Genomic DNA, 20,017 nt, shown 5'->3' with positions numbered 1-20,017 from the left:
ATAATTGTATTTCTTTTTCTTTTGTTTTTTGAGACGGAGTCTCGCTCTGTCTCCCAGGCTGGAGTGCAGTGGCACGATCTCGGCTCACTGCAAGCTCCGCCTCACGGGTTCAAGTGATTCTCCTGCCTCAGCCTCCCCAGTAGCTGGAATTACAGGCACCTGCCACCATGCACAGCTAATTTTTTTGTGTGTTTTTAGTAGAGATAGGGTTTCACCGTGTTGGCCAGGTTGTTCTTGAACTCCTGACCTCAGGAGATCCACCTGCCTCGGCCTCCCAAAGTGCTGGGATTACAGGCGTGAGCCACTGCACCCAGCCCCATAATTGTGTTTCTATACTCTCACAATATGAAAGGATCCTGGCTCCCAGTATCAGTATACCTTCTCAAATCTGCAATACCAGATAGCTTCCAAATTGTTATATCAATATTACTGCTAGTAAGAAACCTTTACAAATTTATAAAGTTCACAAATCCTTTGCAGTTTTTGTTTTCAGAATATATTCTGTTGAGTGTATAGAGTTAGAATACTAGTTCAAAAATTGGGTTACTTTTTCCTTAGCATGATTTATGTTATTTTATATAAATGGAGTTAAGTTCATTGTTTATAGTCTGTGTGAGGGCTATTTTTGTCCATCCCTATTGACTGATTGATTGATAGATTTTACTTTTTGAGATGGAGCCTTGCTCTGTTGCACGGGCTGGAGTACAGTAGTGTGATCTTGGCTCACTGCAACCTCCGCCTCTTGGGTTCAAGTGATTCTCCTGCCTCAGCCTCTCGAGTAGCAGAGACTACAGGTACGCACCACCACACCCTGCTAATTTTTTGATTTTTAGTAGAGACGGGGTTTGCCATGTTGGCCAGGCTGGTCTCAAACTTCTGACCTCAGGAGATCTGCCTGCCTTGGCCCCTGCAAAGTGATGGGATTATAGGCATGAGCCACTGCACCTGGCCCAATTTATTTTTATTTCTGACAGTGTAAAATATTAACTGAGTTTAAAAGTCAAAGCTATATAGAAACATACTCAGATTCCTTTCCTGTACTTTCTGTCCCATTCCTACCCACCTGCTCTAGGCAACCAATATACTTATGGTTCTTTTTGTAAAAATAAATATCCCCATATAGAAATTCTTATTTCCCCATATTCAATAAAATACCAAATTTATATGGTTTAACACCTTGCATTTTTCACTTAAAAATATATCCTGGGGCCTGGCACGGTGGCTCACGTCTGTAATCCCAGCACTTTGGGAGGCTGAGGCGGGCGGATCACCTGAGGTCAGGAGTTCGAGACCAGCCTGGCCAACATGGTGAAACTCCATCTGTACTAAAAAATACAAAAATTAGCCAGGCGTGGTGGCAGGCACCTTAATCCCAGCTACTTGGGAGGCAGAGGCAGGAGAAACGTTTGAACCCCGGAAGCGGAGGTTGCAGTGAGCCGAGATCAAGCCATTGCACTCAAACCTGGGGGACAAGAGCGAGACTTCTCTCAAAAAAAAAAAAAAAAAAAAATCCTGGAAGTTACTTCATATCACTTCATAGGAATCATCTTCATTTTATTTGTTTATAGCTCTATAATCTGCCATGTGGATGCACTATTATTTATTCAACTAGTCTCCTAATAGTAAAATATTATGCCCAATGTTTTACTCTTACAAATGGGAAAATGAATAACCTCAACCTCAATTTATATTTATACTTATCTATATCTGTATAAGTATAGTTTTTTTTTTTTTTTTTGGAGATAGGGTCTCTGTCACTCAGGCTGGAGTGCAGTAGCATGATCTTAGCTCACTGAACCTCCACCTCCCAGACTAAAGTAATCTTTCTCACCTCAACCTCCCTAGTAGCTGGGATTACAGGTGCACGCCACCATACCCATCTAATTTTTTGTATTTTTGGTAGAGATGGGGTTTCACCATGTTGTCCAGGCTGGCCTCGAACTCCTGAGCTCAGATGATATACCTGCCTTGGCCTCCCAAAGTGCTGGGATTACAGATGTGAGCCACCATGCCTGGCCTGGATTTTTTTTTTTTTTTTTTTTTTTTTACATTTGGAGATGTGTCTTCAGGGCAAACTTCTAAAATTAGGATTGCTAGGTACATGGGTAATAGATGGGTAGTTTTACAGATACTTCAAAGTTCTCTTTATAGGAATTAATCATTTCTCATTCTCATCAGTAATATATGAGACTGGGTGTTTCTCCACTGCCTTGCCAATAGTTTATTGCCCAGCTTTTGAATTTTTGCCAATCTAATAGATGAGAAATGGCTTTTCAGTGTATTTTATTTTATTTATTTGTTTGTTTTTATTTTGAGACGGAGTTTTGCTCTTGTTGTCCAGGCTGAAGTGCAGTGACGTGATCTCGGCTCACTGCAAACTCCGCCTCCCAGGTTCAAGTGATTCTCCTGCCTCAGCCTCCCAAGTAGCTGGGATTACAGGTGTGTCCACCACACCTGGCTAATAGTGTATTTTTAGTAGAGATGGGGTTTCACCATGTTGGTCAAGCTGGTCTCGAACTCCTTTAAATACACCTTTTCTGTGTATTTTAAATTTGTGTTTTTACTACTGCAGGTGAAATTGAGCATCTTTTCATATGTTTAAACATAATTTGTGTATATTTTCCATGAACTATCTTTTCTATCTACCCTTTTGTCCAGCTTTTTAATGGATGTTGGCTTTTTAATTCTTAATTTAGAGATATTAGCCCTTTATGATATATGTTGTAAATGTTTTCTTTTAGTATGTCATTGATCTTTTGACTTTCCTTATGGTACACTGGCAACAGCATTGTATTTTAAGGAATATAGTAGTAAATAATGTATACATTTGAATGTAAATGAGCAATGCACTACTTTCAAAAGGTAAAATTGAACTTTTATTTGAGTATCTCATGTGATTCCTGAGAAAAATATAAATAACTTATTGTACCTACTAAAATGATTCTTTGAAATGTAGTTTGAAGATAATTGTTAGTTTATTTTCTAAAATATTAAAAGTAAGTAGCCAGGCACGGTGGCTCATGCCTGTAATCCCAGCACTTTGGGAGGCCGAGGTGGGCGGATCACCAGAGGTCAGGAGTTCAAGATTAGCCTGGCCAACATGGTGAAACCCCATCTCTAATAAAATATATAAAAAATTAGTTGGGTGTGGTGGTGGGGACCTGTAATCTAAGCTACTGGGGAGGCTGAGGCAGGAGAATAGCTTGAACCCGTGAGGCGGAAGTTGCAGTGAATAGAGATTGTGTCACTGCACTTTAGCCTGGGTGACAGAGCAAGACTCCATCTCAAAAAAAAAAAAAAATTAGTTTTGGGAAACCACTGGTTTCTCTCATCAAGTTGGAAAGAAAATTACAGTTGATTCTGATTATTTGCAGTAGTTCTGTGAAGTCACTGCAAACATAATTAGTAAATAGTAAACCTTGCTCCTATGGGAAATACAGGGTTAGGTTCCTGCAAGCCTGTGGTCAGAACATTTTCATTAATTTATGAATACATAACCTTGTTTTATGTATGTTTCTGCTTAAAGAACCTTATTTAATATATATTGTTGATTCATTAACATTGAACGCATAGCCAACAGCAATATAATTCTTACCTATAAAAAATGTACCTAACATATGCACTTTCCTCATAAGGAATATCACAGTCTTCTTGCCCTTGGGAACACTAGACAGCACTATTCTTAGGAGACTTTTTTTTTTTTTTTTTTTTTTGACACAGAATCTCGCTCTGTTGCCCAGGCTGGAGTGCAGTGGCACGATCTTGGCTCACTGCAACCTCCGCCTCCTGGGTTTAAGCAATTCTCCCACTTCAGCCTCCCAAATAGCTGGGAGTAACAGGCACGTGCCACCACACCCAGCTAATTTTTGTTTTTTTATTAGCGACGGGGTTTCGCTATGTTGGCCAGGCTGGTTTGAACTGACCTCAGGTGATCTGTACACCTCGGCCTCCTGAAGTGCTGGGATTATAGGTGTGAGCCACTGCACCTGGCGTCTTTGGGGACATTTTAAGTAGTGAAATTACCAATAAATAGCACAAAAATGAAAAATGTGGCACTAAACAACCATGAAAAAGATACTTGTTTACAACATAAGCTAAAACAAGAAGCCAGAGTGTTACCTTGAGAACACGCGCTTCAGGCAATTCGTTTTTTGCTGTTCTAAGTATGTCTGCAAGTGACCATGAAAGTATAGCAAATACTGATTTGGGGTTACAAATAAACTTTAGGGAGTAGGCAGAATCCATGAGTAATGATCGACTAAATTCGCTTTTTTGATACAAATATATTTCTCTAAAAAGGATTAAGTTGGTTGCTTGAGACAGTTTGAGAAGATTGAATCACTAGAGTATAACATACTTTTATGAAGTTTAAAGCAAAATTAGAGAAGAATAAATTTTGCCACCAGTTTAGAATGTGTGAAAGTGTTAAAACTCTAAATTTTTTGTGAGATAATTGTATATAGCTTAGAAATGTTAATTTAGAATGTTTTTCTGGAGCAAAGGTAGTAAAGGAAAACATCAGTTTTCATCCAGTGTTTTTAAAAAACTTGTTAGAAATGTCAAGTTCCAAAATTATTTTTTATTTTATTTTATTCTGAATTTTAGCAGGAAAATAATGAAATCATAAATAGCAATTGCCTAAAAATGAAGTTTACACTAGTTATAGCTATGATTTTTACTTTAAAATTAGTCTTTTTGTGATTTTAGAAGAGAAGAGATTATTGAATATGTATTTTTTTTTTAAGAAAAAGAATTTCTATTTTTAAATGGATACCTGATAAGGTGGCAAAACTAGCCACCCTGCACTCCTTTCCATCCTGCAGGCTTGCCAACTTTTCTGCCGTTTTGTATTCAGCCTTTTACCCGAACACTTTTACCCTTGTCATAGCTGAGTTTTTTCTTCATCTCAACTTAAATGTTACTTCCCATGAGAAACTTTTCCTAATTCCTGTATTAAAAATCATTCTGTATCATATCACTGTTCAATGAGATACCCTTTTGTATCATAATCTGAATTTATCTGGTTTAGTTATTCGTTTGTCTTTTGTGTCTCTCTTTTTTCAAGGAATTTTTTTTTGTCTTGTTCACTGCCATTTCGCTAGTGCCTGGCACACTGCACTTGGAAAATAATTGTTGAGTGAATTTTTTAGAATATAGAATTTTTTTCTTAAGCCATAGTAAAAATGGAAAGATAGACTAGAAATAGTATGAAGTGCTGTTTTTTTTTCTTTTGTTTGAGACATGATCTCACTGTCACCCAGGCTGGAGTGCAGTGGCATGATCTTTGCTCACTGCAACCTCCACCGCCCAAGTTCAAGTGATTCTCCTGCCTCGGCTTCCTGAGTAGCTGGGATTACAGTTGTGCACCACCATGTCGGGTTGATTTTTGTATTTTTAGTAGAGACAAGGTCTCACCATGTTGGCCAGGCTGGTCTTGAAATCCTGGCCTCAAGTGATCTGCCTGCCTTGGCCTCCTGAAGTGCTGGGATTACAGGCATGAGCCACCATGCCCGACTCTGTTTTTCTTTTCTATGTTTGTACATAGCAACAGTATACTGGGAGTCTTGACTTTCTTGTTCCTAACAGTTCTCCAGTACTTCATTTTTAGCATTTTTAGTATAGGTTATTAACTATTGGGTTAGTATTTATTTTTTACTTAGTGTAAAAAAGGAGTACAAGGAAACACTCCTACCATTGACTTAGAAAGTAAACAAAAAGGCTTTCATTATAAATATTTTTAAATTTTTATCATAAAAATGTTTTAATCTAAACAGAGAACAGTACAGTGAATCCTCAAGTGCTACATTCCAGATTGAACAATTACTAAGATTGTCTGATCTTAAAATTTAAGTTATATTCCTTGTTTCGGTTTTAGGAATAAGTTAAATTTTAGAGTACTGCTATATATAACAATGATATGATTATTTCTTTTCTCCATTACAGTGAGGAAACCATTTATTACAGTAATTTCACCAAAGTCTCCTCATCTGCACAAGGATTCTCAACAGGTACAGGTTTTTTTTCTAAGAGTATGTTTTTTTATTTTGATAAGAATGTTCTATAATTTGTAATAGAATTACAGTAATACAGTCCCAAGCTATCTTGGTTCATGACTCCTCCTGTATCTCAGTAATTTTTCATTGCTTTCCTCAGCCAAAAGAAATACCTAACAGTTTCATTTATTATGTAGTTAATAGTATTAAGCAACTCACGTATTTCCTAGTAACTTTGTAAGCATTTTGTTTGTTAAAAAACACAGTTACATGTCTGGGCATGGAGGCTCACACCTGTAATCCCAGCACTTTGGGAGGCTGAGGCAGGCAGATCACCTGAGGTCAGGAGTTCGAGACCAGCCTGGTCAATGTGGTAAAACCCCATCTCTACTAAAAATACAAAAATTAGCCAGGCATGGTGGCATGCACCTGTAATCTCAGCTACTTGGGAGGCTGAGGCAGGAGAATCGCTTGAACCCGGGAGGCGGAGGTTGCAGTGAGCCGAGATCACGCCATGGCACTCCAGCCTGGGCAACAAGATTGAGACTCCATCTCAAAAAAAAAGAAAAGAAAAAACAAAACCCCACAGTTACTAATGGAATGTGTACCTCTGTTGGGCACCATACAACTTCTCAAACCTTGGAATAGATTAGGTAACACCACCTTATTTCTTGTTACACATTGATTTTCTCATGATAATTGCTTTTTATCACAGCAGTTTCTCAGAACCCAGCTTCACAAAGGCGCAATGTCATTGAAAGAAATGTAGCAAGATTTGATGTAGAAACAGACCTGGAGTTAGTAGTTCATTAGGTGTCAGACAGATGTCAGGTGACACTGTTACCCTACATATAAAACACCTTGTGGAGCTCCTGTGAGTTCATTGTGCCACCTCAGAGTACCTTGTTGCAGAGTTTGGGAACCATGGTAGTTATATAAAAAATAATAGTTCTTATTAAGATGAATTGAAATTCTAGGATAAATCATCTAGATGAGTGTTTCTCACTCAATGGGGATGCTGTTAGCACTTTTGGAGGGTCAGTTCTTTCATTATATGGCACTGGTCTTTCTACAGACATGTTTGGAGCAAAAGCAAGTAGAATGTTTCACTTGCCTCCATTTTATTTTTGTTTTTATTTATTTTGAGATGGAGTCTCTCTCTTTCGCCCAGGCTGGAGTGCAGTGGCACGATCTTGGCTCACTGCAGCCTCCATCTCCCAGGTTCAAGTGATTCTCCTGCCCCAGCCTCCTAAGTAGCTGGGATTATAGGTGCGTGCCACCACACCCAGCTAATTTTTGTATTTTTAGTAGAGCTGGAGTTTCACCATGTTGGCCAGGCTGGTCTCCAACTCCTGACCTCAAGTGATCCACCCGCCTCAGGCTCCCAAAGTGCTGGGATTACAGGCACGAGCCACCAGGCTCGGCCTCACTTGCCTCCATTTTATGTCTTACTTTATTCTCTATGTTACTGGTCCTTTTTTTCCCCTTTTAATAATCTTGGTTTTTTTTTTCTAAATTTAGAAAACAGTGAAGAAAAAAATAAAACCTACTCTACCTCTCAGAATATTTATTAATGTTTCTAGATTTTTTTGTGTGTCCAGTTAAAAAAAATGGTTAGATTGATGTATATAGTTTTATATCCTTTCCCCTTAATATCGTCGTATTATCTTACATTATTAATAATTCTTCTTAAACATACCTTTTAAAAGTTATTTACCATCCATCTGATGGCTATCTTGTGCTTTGGACAAACAGTTCTCTGTTTTGGTCATTTAAATAATTTCCAGCATTTTGCTATTATAAGTAACACTTTAATAAATGTTTTTACACATAAATCATTGTTTGCATTTTAAGTTTTTTCTTTAGATTTGATTCCAGAAGTAGAAGTAATTATTTGGAAGGCTAGGAACAACTTTCTTTCTTGGGTTCTTGATATTTTCTTTTCTTTCTTTTTTTTGAGACGGAGTCTTGCTCTATTGCCCAGGCTGGAGTGCAGTGGCATGATCTCGGCTCACTGCAACCTCCGCCTCCTGGGTTCAAGCAATTCTCCTGCCTTAGCCTCCTGGGTAGCTGGGACCATAGGCGCACGCCACCATGCGTGGCTAATTTTTGTATTTTTGGTAGAGACGGGGTTTCGCCTTGTTTACCAGGCTGGTCTCGAACTCCTGACCTCAGGTAATCCACCCACCTTGGCCTCCCAAAGTGCTGGGATTATAGGCATGAGCCTCCGTGCCTGGCCATGATATTTTCAAATATAAAAATTTTAATGTTTTACAATTAGAATATTTATTTTACTTCATTTTTACTAGTACCGTTGCGAGCTTTTTAAATTCTTCCTAAGTGACGATACTGTTTTATCGGGATTTTACTTTTTATGTATGTATTTTTTTCTGAGACATGTTATTGCTTTGTTGCCCGGGCTAGACTGCAGTAGCGTGATTGGCTCCTGCAGCCTTGACCTCCTGGGCTCAAGTGATTCTCCTGCCTCAGCCTCCTGAGTAGCTGGGACTACAGGTGCATGCCACCACACCTAACTAACTTATATTTTTTGTAGAGATGTGGTTTCACTATGTTCCCCAGCTGGTCTCAAACTCATGGGCTCAAGCAATCCTTCAACCCCAGCCTCCAAAGTGTTGGGATTACAGGTGTGAGTCACAATGCCTGGCCAGTTTTTATTTCATATTAGTGATGGTATTCTCGTATTTCTTTTTTTTTTCTTTTTGAGACAGAGTCTTGCTCTTGTTGCCCAGACTGGAGTGCAGTGGCACCATCTTGGCCCACTGCAACCTCCTCCTCCTGGGTTCAAGCAATTCTCCTGCCTCAGCCTCCTGAGTAGCTGGGGTGTGCCACCACACCTGGCTAATTTTTGTATTGTTAGTAGAGACAGGGTTTCACCATGTTGGCCAGGCTGGTCTCGAACTCCTTACCCCAGGTGATCCACCCACCTTGGCCTCCCAAAGTGCTGGGATTACAGGCATGAGCCACCACGCCCAGCCCTAGTATTTCTTAAGTCTAATAGAAATTTATATTTTTGTTTTCTAAATTATTATTGCCTATTAGTTTATCTAAAATTAATATTCTATTCCTAAGATACTAAAAGAAGATGAAGTTGAACTAAGTGAACCACTTCAGTCTGTGCAGGTAAGTTATTTAAAATATAAAGTAGCCACTGAGCACGGTGGCTCATGCCTGTAATCCCAGCACTTTGGGAGGCTGAGGCGGGTGGATCACGAGGTCAGGAGATTGAGACCATCCTGGCTAACATGGTGAAACCCCATCTCTATCAAAACTACAAAAAATTATCTGGGCGTGGTGGCAGGTACCTGTAGTCCCAGCTACTTGGGAGGCTGAGGCAGGAGAATGGCGTGAACCCAGGAGGCAGAGCTTGCAGTGAGCCGAGATAATGCCACTGTACTCCAGCCTGGGCGACAGAGCAAGACTCCATCTCAAAAAAAAAAAAAAAAAATTAGCCAAATTATATTTGTATATATAGGTATGGCATGTAATTTTAAGTTTATAAATAAATTTAAGTTTGTATTATATATTGTCAGTTTTTGAAATCATTTGTAGTGATATTCATTTAGTATAAATGTACTATATGATCAATATAATTTGGTTAAATAACAAATTTTTTACCATGAAGTTAGTTTTGCAAACTTGCAAACATTACCAAACCCATGAGTCATTGACAATTATCCCTACAGCTCTGTTGCCTAAAACAGAACAAAATAAAAAGAAAACACCTGTATTATGGCTATTTGCCATTTTTCATTCTTATGTAACAAGATTATGCATATAAAATTATAAACAATTGGCAACTACAAAATTTATCTTACAAATGATCACATTTTTGTCTTTTTTTTTCACTTGAAAAAATAAGGTTTAAATTTTTTTATTGTTGTTTTTTGAGATGGAGTTTCACTCTTGTCTCCCAGGCTGGAGGGCAATGGTGTGATCTCGGCTCACCGCAACCTCCGTCTCCCGGGTTCAAGCAATTCTCCTCCCTCAGCCTCCTGAGTAGCTGGGATGACAGGCATGCACTACCACGCCTGGCTAATTTTGTATTTTTTTTAGTAGAGATGGGGTTTCTCCATGTTGGTCAGGCTGATCTCGAACTCCCGACCTCAGGCGATCCGCCTGCCTCGGCCTCCCAAAGTGCTGGGATTACAGGCATGAGCCACCACCTCCGGCCTAGGTTTAAAATTTTTTAAGGACAGGTATCACAGAGTATAAACTACAGATAAACACTATCACTATTTTTTCCCTTAGAATGAGTTGCCACTTAAATATCACATATTTTTAAAAAGTCTGTTGAAGCCAGGAGCAGTGGCCTGTGCCTGTGATCTCAGTTACTCAGGAGACTGAGGCAGGAAGATCGTTTGAGCTGAGGAGATAGAGTCCAGCCTGGACCACATAATATGACATAGTGTGATCCCCCTCTTATTAACAAGACAGTAAAAATATGCTGTCATCCCACAGTAATGAAAAGGTCTTAATAGTCTTTTGCAATAAAAATTATGGAAATCTGTTTTTAGCTTTAAGATAGGAGTACGTTTGTATTTTTGTAAGGGCTCTTTGTTTTTTTCTTTTTTCAGACAGGTTCTTACTCTGTCACCCAGACTAGAGTGCAGTGGCACAGTCACAGTTCACTGCAGCCTTGACCTCCAGCGCTCAAGCCATCCTCCTGCTTCAGCCTCCCAAGTAGCTGGGACCACAGGTGCACAGTACTATGGCTGGATAATTATTTTTTATTTTTTTATTTTGTAGAGATGGAGTCTGACTACATTGTTCAGGCTGGTCTCGAACTCCTGGCCTCAAGCAATCCTCCCACCTCCACCTCCCAAAGTGCTGGGATTATAGGCATGTGCCTGGCCTATAATGGCTCTTCTTACTACAACTCTCTGAAACAACCTCTTTATGTATGTTGGTGGTAGAAGGAACTTTCAAAACAGCGTGTTCTCTGAAGATACCCTTAATGCCACTTCTGCCTCATTTTTAAAAGTATAATTAACTACATATTGCAAAAGAGCTATTCTAGCAGAGAAGGTAGTATGCTAATTAATTTTGAAAACCGTATATTAGAAAATTGTAATTCTGGCTTGGCACAATGGCTCACACTGGTAATCCCAACACTTTGGGAAGCCAAGACAGGACTATCATTTGAGGCCAGGAGTTTGAGATCAGTGTGGGCAACACAGTGAGACTCCAGCTCTAAAAAAATTTTTTTAAATAAAAATAATTAGGTGGCATGGTGGCACATGCCTGTAGTCCCAGTTACTCAAGAGGTTGAAGCAGGAGGATTACTTGATCCCAGGGGTCAAGGCTGCAGTGAACAACGATTGCGCCACTGCACTCCAGCCTGGGTGACAGAGCAAGACCCTGTCTCTAAAAAAAAAAAATAAAGAAAGAAAAGAAAATTCTAATTCTAAAATATAGGTTGAATATTTTTAAGAGCTACTTGGTTGGCAGTTGTGCTTATACTTAAGTGTTATTAAAGTGACCATTATTTGAAGAAATATACTACTTTACCTCTTTGGTCTATTGGGGAAGTGTTTTTTTTTCATATTTGTTAAACATTTAAACAATTACTTTTGTAGTTGAATTCATTTTCTGTGCCTATCCAAGTCATGAAAAATTATGGTTATTTTGTATGTTACTTGAGGAACTAAAAATGACTTGTTGCTGTTGTCAGTATTGTGTTTTGTGATTGCTAGGAGATGATTCATTCTTCAAATAGTCAATTACACCTTTTCAATTTTTCTTCATTTCTTACTAATTTTAAAATAGATGATTTGCATTAACATAGTATTAGGTTTGAAAGGTGATTTATTATGTACCTGGCATTTTTTTCTTTTTCTTTTTTTTTTTTTTGGGACAGAGTTTTGCTTTTGTTGGCCAGGCTGGAGTGCAATGGCGTGATTCAGCTCACCACAATCTCTGCCTCCAGGGTTCAAGCAATTCTCCTGCCTCAGCCTCCTGAGTAGCTGGGATTACAGGCATGTGCCACCACGCCCGGCTAATTTTGTATTTTTAGTAGAGATGGGGTTTCTCCATGTTGGTCAGGCTGGTCTCGAACTCCCGACCTGAGGTGATCCACCCGCCTCGTCCTCCCAACGTGCTAGGATTAAAGGCGTAAGCCACTGCACCGTTATACCTGGCATTTTTTTCTAGTGTTCAAAGATTTAATTAAAAATTTAGAATCAGAATTTTCTAATATGCTAAGTTTTCAAATTAATTAGCATAGTGACTTACCTGCCAAAGTGCCCCTTTGCCAGGGAGAGCTAGCTTGTATGTGTGTGTAGAGAGAAGCAAGATAGAGATGGCAAGTGTGTTTTCACAGGGCAAACTTAAGTTTTGCAATTATTTTTCCATCAAAATCATGAACCACCTGTGAAACTATTCTAGCTAACTAGGTAACTTATTCATATTTTATCCTAGTTCTCTTCCTTGGGAAGTAAAGAAGAGACTGCTTTTCTAGCTGTTATTCCTAAACAAATAGAGAGAAAAACCTGTGACCCTAAGGTAAACTTTGTGAAGAACATCGATTTCTTTAACCAACTATATTTTCTTTTCTGTTTTTTTTTTGTTTTTTTTTTTAAAGTATCAGAGTTTTCACAGGCAGAAGGTTAGTAGCATAATAAATGAGTCTGGTTTTAAGAACAAGAAAAACTATTTAATGACTCCTGCCCCCCTTTTTGGTCTTAAACTTTCTCTGTACTACTAATGAGCTAATAATACAGTATTTACATTATCCTTCCATACATAGGATACACTAGGGGTTGGATACAAAGCCATGTAGAGTAAAATTAACGAATACTCTGTGGGGAATAAAATGAGTATCTTTCTACCCTTTAACTTATTGTAGTCTATTCTACCACTTATACTTCTGAGTATATAGAAGTATATGTAACCAGCATCTAAGTAGTGCTACCTATTCTATATCAAAAATTAACAAAGACAACAGCATAAAAATGGATGGGTTTTGTAAATAGCAGTTCTACTCCTAAAACTCAACACACCTCTGGAAGAGAGCTACATGGCAGCATAGAAGGCAAGGTACCTATTTTGGCCAGGCATGGTGACTCATGCCTGTAATCCCAGTACTTTGGGAGGCCAAGGTGGGTGGATCACTTGAGGCCAGGAGTTCGAGACCAGCCTGGTCAACATGGCAAAACCCCATCTCTACTAAAAATACAAAAACTAGCTGGGTGTGGTGGTACACACCTGTAGTCCCAGCTACTCTGGAGGCTGAGGCATGAGAATCACTTGAACCTGGGAGGTGGAGGTTGCAGCGAGCCAACATTGTGCCACTGCGCTCCAGCCTGGGTGACAGAAGGAAACTCTGTCTCAAAAAAAAAAAAAAAAGGGAGGGGGGGAGGCAATGTACCTGTTTCCTTGTGGGGAGTATACATTACCCATCAGACAAAGCAGAAGCAGAAATATATAGAATCTTTAACAGTTGAGACACATTTTTATTGCAATGTTTATTTTTAAATTCAGAAGAATATTTTCCACCAAAGTCCTATTAAAGGGGCATTTAAATTAGATTTTTCTTTCAAATGAGTGATTTACAGTTCTTCATTTTTGAATAGGAGTATATTCAAATTATATATTACTGTCATTTGTCAAATGAATTAATCCTTTACCTACATTCCTTTGACTCTGTTACAGTCTTATTTTTCCACATTTTGGGTAGGCTTTACTTTATATGGAGTAAAAAATCCTAGGGCCCTCCAGGGGGCAGCAGAGAAAGCAATTTGAAGCCTGAAAACAGATTGAGTGAAAGAGCCTCTCTAAGGAACATGTCTACATTGGAATCACACTCTTAGGCCTTTGCTCTCAGAGCAGTAGGATATCACATCTTTCTACTGAGAGGCAGAGAGTCCACCACCCATCCTGCAGTTGAGCCTGATATTTTACAAAACCCCTAAGTAAAGAGAAATACTGTTTGCATTCTTTCTCATTCTTCCCTTTCCGTTACTGGCTATTTATTGGTTGCTTCCTGTATACCAAGTACTGTGTTAAATATAGGTGGTACCTAGATGAAGCAAAACATCTCTGCTCACAAGGGGCTTACAGTACAATTAGTACAGAAATAAGGAAAAACTTCATTGAAGTATGAAGTTGTAAGTCTATAATATATAGTATTGTATGTAATGCATAGTTGTGTATTATATAGTGGAAGCATTGAGAAGCAACTAAATATTTCTAGTTTAATTAGCTATTATTATTATACTCATCTTTATGCTTGTAATAAAATTATACTTATCCATTTTTTCCCCCTCATTGGCTATAAATCCTACTTTTTTTTTTTTTTTTGAGATGGAGTCTCTCTGTGTCACCCAGGCTGGAGTGCAGTGGCGTAATCTCGGCTCACTGCAACCTCCAACTCCTTGGTTCAAGCCATTCTCTGGCCTCAGCCTCCCGAGTAGCTAAGATTACAGGTGTACACCATCACACCTGGCTAATTTTTTATATTTTTAGTAGAGATGGGGTTTCACCATGTTGGTCAGGCTGATCTTGAACTCCTGACCTCAAGTGATCCACCCGCCTCGGCCTCCCAAAGTGCAGGAATTACAGACGTGAGCCACCATGCCCAGCCTAAATCATACTTTTTAATGTTGAACTTAAATGCAGTTAAATCGATGCACTTTGAATTTGTTACCTGTAACGTATGTTTTAGGATAATAGGAGAATTTCCCAGTTTTCAGTATTAGTTCCTGGTAGTTATTTACAATAGTTCCTGTAATAAAAAGCTGAATTATGTATTATATTCTGTGTGTTTACTTTGTGAATATATATGTCAACATATAGTTATGGAGTTCTTATTTTTAATAATTTACCTGTAGCCTGTTGAGTTTCAAGGACATCAAGTAAAAGGATCAGCTACTAGTGGTGTAATGGTCAGAGGACACAGCTCACAGCTAGGATGCAGTCAGTTATCTCAAGATAGCACTGAGTATGAAAACTTTATGACAGAGACACCAGAGTTACCTAGCACGTGTATGCAGATTGACTTCTTGCAGGTAAAAATATTTTTATAGTTGCATTTTGCCAAATCATTTTCTTTATGTTAATACTACATTTTGTGAAAATAGTACAGTTGTTTGTACAGTTATAAGTTAAAAATGAGTACAGTAAATTGACAAGAAGCATAATATCTTAAAACTAAATAATGAAAGTATTTTACTTGAAAGATGTATTACCTTTTTAAGATTGGGAGTTTAACAGATTACTTTTCACTTCAGAGAAGACCGTAAATTCGTGACAAAAGCAAACAGGTAGATTATACAGAGAAAATACTCACCTGTTTAACATCTAATAGATTTTTTTTCTTCTGATATTTCCCTTCTCTCTTTAAATATGACACTGAGTACCTCTAGATGCTACCAAAGACAGATTTCTGGGGATGAAAATAGAGGTCATGAGGTGAGAATGATAAGCATGTATTTGAAACAGTCTTCATCAAAGAGATTTTTTTTAAATTTCCCTTTTTGTCAAAGCATAATACATGTTAGAAGAAATAAAGAAAAAATAGCATAATACGTATATGAAATAAGTAAATCACCACAAAGCATACTCATATAACCTCCACCTTTAACAAATAGAGCATTATCAGCATCCCAGAAGGTCTCCTTCTGCCCCTTTTCAATCACTACCCTTTTCACTTTTCCCTAAGATATCCGCTGTCTTGACTTATAACCATCTATTAGTTTTGCTTTTAAAACGTTATATAAATAGAATCATACACAGTGTATTCTTTGTGTCTGCCCTCTTTTGTTTAATATTGCAATTTTGAAATTCATTTATGTTGTTGCCTGTGGCTATAATTTATTCATTTTAATTGCTGGTGTAGTATTCTGTTGCATAAATATATTCCAATTTATCCATTCTTCATATGTTTGTGTTATTTGTGTTAAGGGACTATTACAGATACTGCTGCTGTGAACATTCAAGTACCATCATGAACATGTACATATACGCACATGCGTGATATACTTCTGTTGGTTATATTACCTAGGAGTAGCATCATTGAGTCACTGGATAGGATATATTTACTTTTAGTACATAATGCCAAACTGGTTTCCAAAGTGGTTTTTATAATTTACATTTCCGTTAGGAGTGTATCAGAGTGCCCATCACTCTACATCTTTACCAACACTTGATGCTGACTGTTTTTGGTTTTCAATTTTAGCTATTCTGGTGGGTATATATTGGTACTTCAGTTGTAGTTTTAATTTGCATTTTCTTGCCTGATAGTGAGGTTGGGGCCTTTTTTGTATGCCTATTGGCCATCTCTTTATCCTCTTTGATGTAGTGCCTGTTCAGCTTTCTTCCTTTTTTTTTTTGGGATGGAGTTTTGCTCCGTTTTTTTGAGACTGGAGTGCAATGGCGTGATCTCGGCTCACTGCAACCTCTGCCTCCTGGGTTCAAGCGATTCTTCTGCCTCAGCCTCCCGAGTAGCTGGGATTACAGGCATGCGCCACCGCGCCCAGCTCATTTGTATTTTTAATAGAGATGGGGTTTCTCCATGTTGGTCAGGCTGGTCTCGAACTCCCGACCTCTGGTGATCTGCCTGCCTCGTCCTCCCAAAGTGCTGGGATGACAGGCGTGAGCCACCATGCCTGGCCTCTTCCTCATTTTTTAATTGACGTGCTTATCGTTTAAAAAATTTTCTGGAATTCTTTATATAATTTGGATACCTACTCAATTGTCAGTTGTATGCTTTGCAAATATCTTTCCTGACCCTTACTTACCTTTTCAGTCTTAATGGTATCTTTGATGAATCAAAAATTTTTCTTTTTTTGTTGTTTTTTGAGACAGAGTCTTAACTCTGTCACCCAGGCTGGAGTGCAGTGCATGAACATGGCTCACTGCAGCCTCAACTTCTTGGACTCAAGCAATCCTCCTGCCTCAGACTCTCAAGTAGCTGGGACTACATGTGCCCACCACTATGCCCAGCTAATTTTTTTTTTTTAGACAAGGTCTTGCTCTGTCACCCAGTCTGGAGTGCAGTGGTGTGATCTCAGCTCACTGCAACCTCTGCCTCCTGGGTTCAAGCAATTCTCCTGCCTCAGCCTCCCGAATAGCTGGGATTACAGGCATGCGCCACTATGCCTGGCTGATTTTTTGTATTTTTAGTATGGTTGCATATACATTTAGAACTAGCTTAACAATTTGCTATGTTGGCCAGGTTGTTCTCAAACTCTTAGCCTCAATTGATCTACCTGCCTCGGCCTCCCAAAGTGCTGGGATTACAGGCATGAGCCACTACTCCCGGCTGCCCAGCTAATTTTTAAAAGTTTTTTAAGAGATGTTGTTTCACCAGGTTGCTGCTGGTTTTGAACTCCTGGGCTCAAACAATCTTCCTACCTCAGCCTCCCAAAGTGTTGGGATTATAGATGTGAACAACCACGTCTGGCCTAGTTCATCTTTTTTTTTTTTTTTTTGAGATGGAGTCTTGCTCTGTTGCCCAGGCTGGAGTGCAGTGGCGTGACTTTGGCTCACTGCAACCTCTGCTGTTGGGGTGATCAGACCCAACACCAGGTTGTAGGGGTGACGGAGTCTGGCGGAGTCAAAGGATTGAGAAAAAGACAGTTTGAGAAGTAAAGCTGGGACCAGGTGGCCATCCTGATCATGGAGGCTGCGAAGGCCCCAATCTCTGGGAGCCCACGCTATTTATTGGTAATCCAACAGAGAAACAGTTGGTGAGAATGTGGAGTTCAAAAGGGCAGGCACATGATCTACAGCTGTGATGGTTTAGCATTTATAAGGAACATGTTCTGCTACTTGAGATAATGGGAATAGGAGCCTAGGAGGGCTAGAAGCAAGGAGCCAGCAAGTCTACACACATTCCAGAGGACATTATGTCAGTCATGCAAGCCCTACCTCAGTTTCCTTCCCAACACTCAGCTTTTTCCCAACACTCCACCTCCTGGGTTCAAGTGATTCTCCTGCCTCAGCCTCCCAAGTAGGTGGGATTACAGGTGCCCACCACCACGCCAGCTAATTTTTGTATTTTTAGTAGAGACGGGGTTTCACCATGTTGGCCAGGCAGGTCTCGAACTCCTGACCTCGTGATCCGATTGCCTCGGCCTCCCAAAGTACTGGGATTACAGGAGTGATCCACCACACCTGGCCCTAGTTTATCATTTTTAATGTAATTTATTTGTTGTTTCCTTTACGATTAGTGCTTTTGTATCTTGTTTAAGAAATCTTTCTCTGGACGACAAGGTGACTCACACCTGTAATCCCAGCGCTTTGGGAGCCTGAAGCAGGAGGATCACTTAAGGCAAGGAATTCAAGACCAGCCTGGGCAACATAGTGAGACTCTGTCCCTACAAAAAAAAATTTAAAAATTAGGTAGGTGTCATGATGTGTGCCTCTAGTCCCAGCTACCCAGCAGGCTGAGGTAGGAGGATCGCTTGAGCCTGGGAGATTGAGGCTGCCTTGAGCCATGATCATGCCACCACACTGGGTGACAGAGTGAGATCCTGTATCAAAGAAAAAAAAATATTTCTCTACCTCAAGATCATGAAGATATTCGCTCATATTATCTTGTACAAGCTTTATTAATTAACATTTCACATTTTGATCTGCAGTTTACCTGTAATTGATTTTTATGTATTGAATACATTTTATGTAAAGTTACATGTTTTCTCCATATGAATATCCAGTTGACCCAGCACCATTTATTGAAAAAGCTATCTTTTCTTTATTCCTTTGCCATGAATCAAGGGTCCATATATTAAGGGTCTCTTATTAGTTTCTCTTCTGATTTTTTGGTCTGCAATTTCAGAAGTCACAAAGTATGTGTTTTCTTTCTTTCTTCCTTTTTTTTTAAACAGAATCTCACTGTGTCACCCAGGCTGGAGTGCAGTGGCATTATACAGGCTCATTGCAGCTTCAAACTCCTGGGCTCAAGTGATCCTCCCTCCACAGCCTCCCGAGTAGCTGAGACTGTAGGCACACACCACCATGCCTGGCTAATTTTTTTTTTTTTTTTTAGACACAGGGTCTTGCTATATTGCCAGGCTGGTCTCAAACTCCTGACTCAAGCAGTCCTCTCACCTTGGTCTTCCAAAGTGCTGGGACTATAGGTGTGAGCCACAGTGGCTGGCCTATGTGCTTTCTACATATCTTTAAATCTTCCCACCTTATTCTTCTCATTTTTTTACATTTGCATATATGTTTAGAACTAGCTTAATGGTTTTCACACATACACACAAGCTGGGAATTTGGATGAAATTTCATTGCGCATGTCAATTTTAGGGAGAATTAACATTTTTATAATATGTTATTGATAAATTTTCAATATTATAAAAATATTTCCCTCTATTTCAATCTGCTGCAATATCTTCCAGTAATGTTTTACAGTTTTGATATAGAGGTTCTCTATGTATTATTTGTATATTTGATTTGTAGGAGCTCTTTGTTCTTTACGTACTAAGAAAATTAACCCTTTGTCATTTTTTCCAGTATATTAGTGCTTTGACTCTGATTTTTTTTGTTTTTGAGAAGGAGCCTCACTCGGTTGCCCGGGCTGGAGTGCAGTGGCATGATACCGGCTCACTGCAACCTCTGTCTCCCAAGCTCAAGTGATTCCCCCACCTTAGCCTCCTAAGTAGCTGGGACTACAGGTACACACCACCAAACCTTGCTAATTTTTAAATTTTTTATAGAGATAGGGTTTTACCATGTTGCCCAGGCTGGTCTCGAACTCCTGGGCTCAACCGATACACCTGCCTTGACCCCCCAAAGTGTTGGGATTCTAGGCATCTGACACCGTGACTGGCCTGATTATGATTTTTCTAAAATTAAATGTTTTAATTTATGTAATCAGATTTGTCAGTGTTTTTTGTGATTTCTGGAGCTCCGAACTCTTTAAGTATTCACTTAATGTTTTTAATTAATAAGAAAATTATTATTAATAAAAGCACCTTGATGCTTTTAATAACTATTATGATTTTGCACTGTCTTTAACAAGAGCTAATGATTACAGTGGCTACAGTAAAGTTAGTTGT

The 20,017-nt window shown here is 39.1% G+C and overlaps 1 protein-coding gene across 1 annotated transcript in view; it reads left to right on the top strand.

Moving 5' to 3' along the window:
* Positions 1–20,017, top strand: part of ZGRF1 (zinc finger GRF-type containing 1) — a 101,000-nt gene that overhangs the window by 20,126 nt on the left and 60,857 nt on the right. Inside the window, exons 7-9 of the mRNA XM_030798254.1 lie at positions 5,944–6,008; positions 9,084–9,134; positions 12,432–12,515. Coding sequence (XP_030654114.1) covers positions 5,944–6,008; positions 9,084–9,134; positions 12,432–12,515 — 200 coding nt within the window. The remainder of the gene's footprint in view (positions 1–5,943; positions 6,009–9,083; positions 9,135–12,431; positions 12,516–20,017) is intronic.

The sequence above is a fragment of the Nomascus leucogenys genome, chromosome 18 (assembly GCF_006542625.1).
Source record: "Nomascus leucogenys isolate Asia chromosome 18, Asia_NLE_v1, whole genome shotgun sequence".
In the NCBI taxonomy this organism is placed as follows: domain Eukaryota; kingdom Metazoa; phylum Chordata; class Mammalia; order Primates; family Hylobatidae; genus Nomascus; species Nomascus leucogenys.
Note: the sequence above shows the minus strand (reverse complement) of the source record. Positions and strands in the feature narration are given on the sequence as shown.